A 10,484-nucleotide genomic window follows, 5' to 3' on the forward strand; every position below is an offset into this window, starting at 1 on the left:
CGCAGTTTGTGCAGTTCTTCTTCTTTTGTCCAAAGGGATTGAGGATAATTATGTTTTTGCACTTCGAGCTCTAATCAGGCCTTTTTGTTTGCCACGAAAACGTTTGACGGACCTGCGGGACCCCTGCTGTTTAGAATTAGTTTCTGAACACCTTTACGGCTCAGCTCCAGTCAACGAGTCTTCAAGCTGTAAATCACTGATAACAATACACTGATTTTATTTGTACAAAAATGAACAAAGAATTTTGCTATGCAAAATATTATTTACAAAGTGTTTCTGACGAACAAGTCGCTGTGTACATGCACACGAAGTATCTCAAGTCTGATCAACATCGAGAGTAAGATCCACAACATTCATTGTTGTTTTGGTGGAGTTGCAGCCTCGCAAGCCAGCTACGAACGTGGACGGCTTCGGAACATTTGTTGATGACTCTCGCTTGGTTTGTGTTTCCACATTCCTGTAAAAAACAATAAAGGTAGTCTCAGTAAATACCTCTGAGAAGCGACACGAAACAAGGACAGAATCGCGCGCGCCTCGCGCAAGTTTCATAGCGCGCGCCCAATTAAAATTCGATAAGCTTGTAACAGCACGAGCGCGCGCACCTCGTGCAGGTTTCACCGGCATGCCATTCGCGTGCGCTATTTAAATGCGATAAACTTCCTTTTTTTAATCTAACATAATACAAACTTGCCTTAAGTTGTTCAAAAACAAGTTTTCACCAAAGCGCAATGATTCAATTCTCACGCGAATGTTCACCTTCCCTTTATATCAGTTTGGTTTTTTTTCCACGCGCAGAAACCTCTGACGTCAGCAAATGTTATTATGACGCCAATAATTGTCGCGGTTAACGCAAAAGAATCAACGCTTTAAGTTTTGGTCGGTAAAACATTCTTGGTATCTTCTTTTTCTCCATCTTCTTCGAAAAATCTGAGAACCATTCTTTCCTAATCTCCCAGGTAAGTGAACAAGTTGCAAACATCATTTCAAAGATCGTCAAAACTTCAACTTGTGACGATGAAAATTACGAAAAGGCTCCTGAAAAGTTGTTCAAATGATAACAATACTTACTTAGGGAGGTACACTTGTGAGTCGTTGTCCCTCCTAAAGTTACTCAGATTCGTCTGCACTGAATGAGTGATCTTGGTGCGGAGATTTGCCTGATAAAACAAATAGAGAGTTTTACTTTCTCTTACTTCAACGGAAGAGACAAGCTAAAGAAACGAAACGTGTGAAGTACATTTAGAAATCTTTCACCAAAGCCACAATTAGACTAATTTTCCTCGAAAAGTTGTCTTGACAAGTTTCAATAAAAATAATTGTCATCCAAATTTAGATAACTTGACAAGAAGCTTTCCGATTCTACACCTATAATACGCCAACGCTGCAAGATTAAGAGATATTGCACAAGAAAACTTGATGATACAATGCGTCCTTCTTCCAACCCACCAATTTAAGAGCTTTCCTCCTCAGCTCCCATTCATTCCACTCGTAAGACTTGACAATATTTGTCTCCATGAAGTGAGTGTCTGTTTGTGTTCCACTGTCACACTTAGTAACAGGCGCCTCGATCATCCGTCCAGGTTCTTTACCCTGATGCACAAGATCAAAGTTAAAATTCTTCTTGAATTTCATAACTTCAAGGGAACTTGTTTCTAAGTTATAGTATGATTAGACCGGGGGGGGGGGAAAGGGGTCCAGGAATTCTTGATAGGGGGACTTGATAGGGGGAGAAGGGGAGTCCAATTATGAAAACTATTGACGGATAAGTAACTATTTAATACTTCACATTGTTTAGTAAGTATAGGTAACAACATGATTTCGAGTGCAGTTTGGTGTCAATTAACTCGAATAAATTTTTGAAAGACGACAAAATTACACGAACCCGTAAATGTCTGTAAATAGACACAAAGTAATCAATAGTTTACCTGGGCGTAAGGTGTGATGGAGGCAAACTGTGTGTGAAGCTCCAGTAGCTGAATAAGTTCGGGAGATTTCTTAGCCGCTTCTGCAACTCCATTAATGTAACTTCAACAAAACAGAGAAAGAGGGTGTTAATAACACAGGTCACATTCACTCAACAACGTTCATTTAGCGAATACATTCGGCATTTTCCACACCAATTTCCGAGCGAGGTGAAGCAAAATCAAGGCAACGGATAATTACTAACGAGACATAGTTTAAAATTGCTCTCTAGTAGAAACAAAAATGCAAAGAAAACAGCGCGAAAGAAGAGACCTATATACCTTTCAGGAGCATTGGAGAACTCGTAGGCAGCTTGTTTGTCACAGAAGGCGTAGTAATTGTCTTTATAACGTAGAACACCGATCCCTGGGTTGGACGGGATTAATAAACGATCATATACCACAAGCGACCAACCACAAAAACCCTGAAAGAGAGAAATATCAAAATGAAAAAATGCGCATCAAATTGCGTTAAACCGAAATAAAAGTAAAAACTTTGAAATAAGCATTTGCCAGGCTAGACAAGCTACAAAGACGTCAAAATAAACCAAAGAGGAACAAATACAGTTGAGATTTAAACGGATAGTAAAAGACAAAACTAGACAAAATTTTGGCTAAATTTTTAAAGATGAACAAACTGCATGCGACACGGCTCTAAAAGATTACATGACCTTACATCGATATCGCAAGCCCAGACCATTTATCAGCACTTATTGCCTTTGATATGACGAAAGTTTCTTAACTTGTTTGATTAAGCTTGCAAATTTACATTTCCATAAACCACGTTCATAGTCTGTCGCGCGAGTTGACAGAAATTGGCCAAAGAAAAAAACAACAAGTACTACATAACTGTTGAAACGATCCGGCCACGCGCAGTGCTTGTTTAAGTCACGCGATACTGACTAAGTTTTCTTTTTCGCTGATTTCCATTGACTAATGCGATGGACCACGCTGGCCGGGGAGGGGAGTGTAATATTGTTACATACTGACCCGGTACTGTATTGGTAGCTTGTCAAAGTTCTTTGTAGTCTCGTGAAACAGTAGTTCAATCTTGGGATTATCGATTTCTTTGCCATCAATTCTATCATCGTCTGAAGAACTCTGATGGAAACAAATCACCATTATTAACCTGAGAATAATGAAATATTCTACACCACTGAAAGCCAGGGTAATTTAGAGCGGGGATGGCACAGTAGTGAGAGCTCTAGCCTCCCACCACTGTGGCCTGGGTTCGATTCCCGGTCCTGACGTTACATGTGAGTTGAGTTTGTTGATGGTTCTCGTCCTTGCTCCGAGGGATTTCCTCCGGGTCCTTCGGTTTTTCTCCCTCAGAAAATACCAATATTCCCAATCCCAGTTTGACCTGGAAACAGTAAACATGAAGAGCCACCTCGTGGAATGTCCATTACTACATTTCCATCTCTATTTCCAAGTCATTATTCTCAAGTAAGATCACCACTTACATCTGCCAGTCTTTGATCATCAGTCCTGATTTCTAATCCATCAATGTATGGCTGTAGAACTTCTTCTGTTAACACTTCCCTATGTATCTTAAAACAGAAAAGAAATTCGTGTAAAAACTCCACTTCACAACAGTGTCTCAAATAGCAAAAGAACAAATTATATAATAAGTTGAATTACGCAGGGCATTTTGTTTGGCTCTCACGTGAGATCTATTGGAGAACGTGCGCATACACAGCGTCACCATCAACCACATTCTGCTTTTTTTAATCATATAAAACAAATAAATTCCATGTTGTCGTGGGTCTGTTCAGTAATGGATAACAAAAGACGTAAAAATGTGGTAAGAACATAAGTGACACACTCTTTGTTACATAGATCGACTCTTAAATTATGTCTTTATAATTATACATCGACACAAAATGCAGATACTCCCCTTACCTTAGTGAAAGGTTCCAAACTCGCTAAGATGTTACTAAGAACACTTAAAAGGACCATTTCATCTTGAAATCCAGTCCACAAATGTGCCAGTGTGATAAACTGGGGCTAAACGTAACAAATAACAAAAAATAAAAAAACCATCATACACAGCACAGACTCTACATTGAACGTGCTTAATGAAAAATGAAGCTTTACCTGCTTATTATTCTAGTTAAAATTAACGTTATTATAAAGCAATAGGAAATTATGGTCGGTTTACTTTTTCTTGTATAGAGTACTTACATAAACTTGTGCCGTTGGCACAGCAGTTTTGGACTGCACTGTGTTTTTTAAGGCTTCCATTCTGGCTGAAAACTGCGATTCAAGAGCTTCTACCTGTTGTGCACAGCCAACCACATCATTCTGTAGAAAGAGATTTGAAACGATTATAAAGATAACACATTAAAAGACAAAGACAAGGGGAGGTTTAGTCGGAAACCCAAACGAATTTTTTGTTCAGTGCACAACTGTACTGAGAAGGTACCTTTCAAATGGGCATCATAAAACCAAAACGAGAGGTAACAACGGCCAAAGAAGAAGAGAAGAAAGAAGAGAGCTTAGTATCACAACCGGAAATCGGGGTAGTTAAACGAGACAGCCTTCAAGCGCGGGAACTCGCAAGAGACCAAGGCGCGATTGGTTTTATCATTGCACCTGATTGGTTGAGAGGGTAGCACGAGTTTCCTAGACTAAAAAGTAAGCCAATCCATTCCATTTCGGATAGCCTTTGAATCTGATTGGTTAGGATAGTGGCAACTGAGCTTCCTTTGCCTATGACACAATAGGGAGTTTAAGAAAACCACGACGGCAACAGCAACGGGAACGTCACTAAACAAAAGGTTAAACGAGCAGAACAATGGCTGTGCACGTGCGTTATAAATCTTTGTAAATTTATTTGCGTCCTCTGCAACACAACAAGGCGAAATGACCAAACTTTGCGTTGTCCGGAGAACGTGAACGACGACGGCTAGTTTTTCTAAATTCCTATTTCTAATTTAACGCTGTGTTCCATATTCAGTTTCGAGATATTTCGACAGTGAAGTAAAAACTAAATGACTTTAGAGTGTCAAGAGATTCGTAGGTAAAACATAAGTTCATTTTTTAACCGACGTTGTCCACCACGTTGCCGTCGTCGTTTCTTTAACTCCCTAATGAAGGAGAGTAAAACCAGTGAAGCAGTGAAAATTGCTCTTATTTCCAGCTTGATGACAGTTTCTCCGGGGAACTAAACTATCAGCTTAGCCGAAGCGACATGTTAGAAGTGAGGTAAATCTTTAAGAAGATGAATCTTTCCACAATGGAAGATTTCAGTCATAGCTAATATGAAAACACAATACTTAGACAAACAGACCTCTCAAGAAGAAAGTTAGATATTAAATTTCCATATTGAGCATAAGGGAACTCACCAATAAGATGGAAAGAAACGCTTCATGCTGCCGTGTGTTAATTAGGGCTTCTTTTATCAAGTTTAAATTCAATCCTTCCGGTGATTTCTTGTTAGCGACGACATCTTCAATTAGCGCTGCAGGTAATAAAAAATAGTCATTACTTACAGCTAACTGTGTTACGGCTGAAGAAAAAACGACAAAATCAAGGCAATTTTCACTGGAGTGTCCAAATCAAGCCTTTTTTGCTTTGGTTTGTTTTCCTTCGTTTAGTGATTGGCATAGAAAGCTGACACGTCACCATCTCAACCAATCAGAATCAAAGAAAGTCAGAACTGCATTGTTCTGGTTAACATCAATCTGTGATTGGTCTAATAAACTCGCGCTACCATCTCAACCAATCCGAATCGAAAAATACTATTTAGCCACTCGCGTTTTCCCGCGCTTTAGGCGGCAGTCGCGTTTTTATGTCGTGTTCTCATTGGCTCTTTGTGATATTTCTCTTTGTTTTGATTGGCCGTGGTGATTGTGAATTTTGATTTTGACATTAAATAAAAAAAAAGCCTTTAAAAACAAAATTTTAAGATTTTTCAAACCATTTACTTTACTATCTAAATAACCGAAAGTACACATAACGTTAAGTTAAAATTAGCCTAAGGTTGAATACTTACCAGTATATCTAAACGCCAGTTTGGTTGTATTTTGGATTTCTGTTTGAACATTTTGTGTCGTGGCTGGGACAGCTTCACTTAATATGGCAGGCACTATAGAAAAGAAAGGTAAAGGCAATCAGTACCTTTTTCCAAAGGGATACCAACACGTACAAAGACGTATTTGAAATTAAGGAATATGCTATTCAGTTTCAGGAATTTTCTGTATTTCCACAAATTTCCTTAACGAAGAAAAATTACTGAACAGACACAGCACCATAGAAACTATTTGTTCAGCACTTACAACTTACAGTCATCAATTCCTTCTCCTCCTTTGCCACATTCACGATTAAAAAGTCTGATTCCAGTCACAATCAGTGTAAGCTCATTAAGCTGTCGTTCCTTGTCGCGCTTTGTTAGAGACATGAAAGTTCCCAGCTCTGTTTGTGGAAATACACTTTGCAAAGCAGCTGTAAAAACAAGAGTAACACAGCTTAAAAAAAGTCACATCACCGGCTGTGTTATGAAGATAAAGTTTGATACATTCTCTCTTAAGATATTGGTATTGACAGATTTTTAGATGATGAAGCAAGGAAATCCTGCAGCACAGTCTATAACCAGTTCATGTGTTAGTTATTGAGCTGGCAGAAAGAGTGAAATAAGAGATGCTATGATCAACACTAACTCAAGTTGAAGTCTTGTGTACAGCAATCATTTTCACCATCATATGGAAATTCAATCTTCATCAGAGGTCAAAATTTGGTTATCCTCTTAGCTTCTGTTAAAGTGTCAGAGGCACCCTGTTAAATCAGGGCACCTTCTTGTTTTTAATTTTTACTTTCATTTTCCTTGTGATATTTGTCACATTGCTTTGATGGACAGCTGTCAGCAATTACTTAATTTGGCTTAGCATTGTGCACTTAAATTTTCTCTGTAAACTTGTAGTCCTCAAGGCTCATGACATTTGATTGACTAAATTTAAGCCTTTAATGGTGAGGATTCTTATCAGAAGCTTATAAAATACCTGTGGCTTCTCTCACAACAGCAATATCAGTCGGAGAACCCAGACCAGACCGCAGTAATACACATGATACTATTCTCCTGTACAAACCTGGAGACCAAATGAAATTTGATGACTTGATAAATAATTCACAGTGCACTTAAGAACATTAGTGAGTTAACATAGTTTAACTGTTAGTGCACAATACTCTGGGTTAAGAGGTCGGAGTTCAAGATCTGGCCGAGTCATCATGCTGTGTTCTTGTACAAAAACACGCCACCCTTACAGTGCCTCTGTCCACTCAGGAGTACAAATGGGTGTACAGTAGGAGGCCTGACAAAATTATTAGGGTGTAACCTGCAATGGACTGGCATACCAATCAGTGGGTATAGAAACACTTCTAGAAATTTCATGCCATAGAAACCTAGATAATCGCTGGCTGGCTGAATGGGTCACTTAGTTGAGTGTAGACACTACCTTTAAACCTTACAAAACAACTGTCCCCTGATACAAAAAAACAGAAGAGCCCTATACTTGAAAATCCACAAGTCATATGAAATTAGTTCTGTAAGTGACAATCTAAACCCAATAATCCAGCCAAATGAAAAACATTAACCTAAGGAAAACCAAGACCATTGAAGAGAAGCCTTACTTTATAACCCCCATTCCAACTAGCCTTACCACTAAGCAGAAAAATATCCAATTTTAGGGCTCATTTTTGATCATCTAAATTTTATCCCCAAGAGAGCTTTGACAAAAAATGCAAAGTTCTATTGATAATCAATAGTACAGACCCTCCAGTTCATCTCTTGTCCTTGCACGACTGTCAGTTATCTCTCTTATAACTGGTTGGAGTCGTTGATCAAGAACTCTCCTATGCTCTTCCAAGAAGTCAGCTGCGAGGTTAAAAAAAAAAGAGATCCACAAGTTTTATTGTGATATTCATTACCGGTAACATGAATTCAATTCAAGGATATGAATCATATTCACCTAAGAAATTAAATCACCTTAACTGAAAAAAAAAGAGAACCAAACTAAAACCTATGCATTGTAAATCAATAAGGACAAAAATGATAGCTGGGAGAGAAAATAATGTCCGAATGCCTGAGACAAAGTTGACCAGGACTTTTAACCCCTAAACTTCCAAGATCTGAATGTTAATTCTCTCCTCTAGCTGTAACACATTTCCTTGTATATTAGTTACGAGAAGTTGTTGTTAGATCAAGGTAGCAACTTCTACATGATAAGTTCCATTATTCTCATTATTTGTTTGCTGGGTAATGTTTGGACATTATAGGGAGAAGTTACATATTAATCTCCTCTTGAAGGTAAAAGGCTTAACCCTTCACACCCTAACATCAGTATGCATATTCTCCATACTGACTTCTCTATACATTTCCTAACATGCCAAGAAGGAGAATTTGTTTAACAATCAAGAGCTTCTTTAGTTGGTGATCATTTCCTTTATTCTTGTGGCCTTAATATGTGATTCAGGGGTGTCCCAGTCTCAATTTGCATGAGGGCACCCCATCTGTATCAATTTGTGTATTTTTTTTTTCTTTTTCTTGGCAGGAGAGGAGGACTAAGGGAAGGAAAGATACTATCCCTCTGAGGGACAGCAAGGAGGCATTAAGGACAACAAATTTGTTAGAGTCTGCAATGTCAGTTAAAGAACCAAAACACTGATCTTGATAACATCTGTGCTTACCTCGACTGGTGTAATTCATGTCAAAATAAACCTGCATCTTGACTGTATCCAAAGATGGAGATTGTGAGTCCAACAGTCTATCTACACACAACTATTAACAAAACAAATATGTGAAGACTTAGATACAATGACTGACACATGGACTCTTGTCCAAAATAGCAGCTTAAAATTAAACACACCATCGATAATGATGAATGAATTTTCTATTAAGAGAAATTTGGCACTCACTAACATTTGAAAAAGCTATATCAACAAGTGTACTCCCTTGTGCACTCATGAGAGTTAAAGGGTTAACATTATGAACTTAGCTGATAAAACCAAATCATTTACAGTAAATGGCTCAAGCCCATGCAGCCAAGAGTAACATTTGAAAGTGTAATCCAATTTTCTACAAGACAATTGACCTGAGAAGGACTGTTGTTTGTAGTCATGACCAAAGTCAGCATTAGAGTCAAGTGAAGTGAGATTTGCTGTCAGTATTGTAAGTCCAGTTCATATAAACTGAATGATCAAGTGGAAAACTCAGACCTTAACTTAACCCTTTCACTCCCAGACCAAATTTGTAATTCTCCTCACTGTCAACCATACAATCATTATAATATTAGTTCAGAGAATTTTTGGATTGGATCAACTAATCATCCCAAATTGATATTTTTCTCTATTATCATCGCTAATCTGGTTGATACTGCATTGGTATTGTAAGGAGAAATTCTGTCTTGGTCACTCATGGCCAAACATAGCCTATCAGTACAAATAAAACTTGATAACACCTTTGACTTTTTAAACTGTAGGCATCCATAATTCATTTGATGAGAACCACTGAATTTTATCAAATTTCACTCACAGTTTCCTTTACTCGCATTCCATTTTTTAAATGAGATTTTCAGTACTTGAGTAGTTACATTAAAGATTTGCCCAGCTTTAAAGTTTGAACAACTCCTTGTCTTAAATTACTATACACTCAAAGCACAAAATAAATTGAGGTTTTGAAAAATGTTTGTGGGAAACAAAAAAAATTCCCCAGGAAGGCGGTGCTAAATAGAGTGAAAATTGCGTCAGCCCCAACCCCCTCCCCCCCCCCCCAGGTCCCATTATATCTCCATGAGATTGTGGAAAGGAGATAAACTACTTACTACAAATTGTATGTTAAAATAGGAAAAGATCTGATGAGAATTTCTTGTGATTTTTCTAATCCCAGATTTATAAAAGTTACACCATAAACATCAGTGATAAGATAAGAAAAAGAGCAAACCAGAGCACTTTAACGACAAGCTAAACTATTATATGTAGACAATACATTGTGATATTATCTTGTCGCCATCTTTTACCTACCATAATGAGTTTTTGTACATCATCTTTGGTCAAAGTTCTGTCCACGTTAAATTCATTGTCTGGATCTAAGACTACCGCTTTAACCTGGAATGAAAAAAATACAATGCAATCAAGAATAGAAGGAAGCGTTTAACTCAACTGATTGGACAAAAAGGAAGTAAAACAGGGCCGATATTTTGTCAACATCAAAGTACCGACCATAAATGCTACGAGCGTTTCCGAAACTGCCTGCCCTTTGTTGGCGCATTCTTGAGCGATTTCGCGTATTATGTTCTTTATGACACTCTCAGCTTGTGCCCTCGACATTCTTCTTAAATAGTTTTTTCCCTCAAATGATATCACAACATCAGTACTGTTGCTGATGAATCTGAAAACACTTTAGAGATCGACGGAAAATGCCGCCATGCAAAAGTTTTCAGAGGTGTCATGGTAACTAAATCCGCGAAATACTGGGGACTATGTTTTGTGACACCACGATACACAATTGGTCAGCGGAAAGTACTCAAA

General features: G+C 38.1%; 1 protein-coding gene across 1 annotated transcript; it reads right to left on the minus strand.

Annotated features, from left to right (window-relative positions):
* Positions 1 to 199: 199 nt before the first annotated feature.
* LOC131788453 (cilia- and flagella-associated protein 206-like) lies at positions 200 to 10,393 on the minus strand. Its single transcript, XM_059105554.2, has 17 exons — positions 10,176 to 10,393; positions 9,978 to 10,061; positions 8,646 to 8,736; positions 7,732 to 7,833; positions 6,962 to 7,048; positions 6,249 to 6,407; positions 5,959 to 6,051; positions 5,309 to 5,424; positions 4,146 to 4,265; positions 3,864 to 3,968; positions 3,425 to 3,511; positions 2,952 to 3,062; positions 2,244 to 2,386; positions 1,926 to 2,025; positions 1,447 to 1,590; positions 1,069 to 1,157; positions 200 to 457 (listed from the first exon to the last, which is right to left on the minus strand). The coding sequence occupies exons 1-17, from the start codon at positions 10,281 to 10,283 to the stop codon at positions 316 to 318; spliced, it is 1,881 nt and encodes a 626-aa protein (XP_058961537.2). The 5' UTR covers positions 10,284 to 10,393; the 3' UTR covers positions 200 to 315.
* Positions 10,394 to 10,484: the final 91 nt, after the last annotated feature.

This window comes from Pocillopora verrucosa, chromosome 1 (assembly GCF_036669915.1).
Source record: "Pocillopora verrucosa isolate sample1 chromosome 1, ASM3666991v2, whole genome shotgun sequence".
NCBI lineage: Eukaryota > Metazoa > Cnidaria > Anthozoa > Scleractinia > Pocilloporidae > Pocillopora > Pocillopora verrucosa.

Coding starts and splice junctions, on each gene's coding strand:
- LOC131788453 (XM_059105554.2), bottom strand. CDS start 10,283: ATGTCGAGGGCACAAGCTGAGAGTGTCATAAAGAACATAATACGCGAA. Junction 7,834..8,645: donor CATGAATTACACCAGTCGAG/GTAAGCACAGAT, acceptor TTAACCTCGCAG/CTGACTTCTTGGAAGAGCAT. Junction 1,158..1,446: donor GGAGGAAAGCTCTTAAATTG/GTGGGTTGGAAG, acceptor TTGTTTTATCAG/GCAAATCTCCGCACCAAGAT.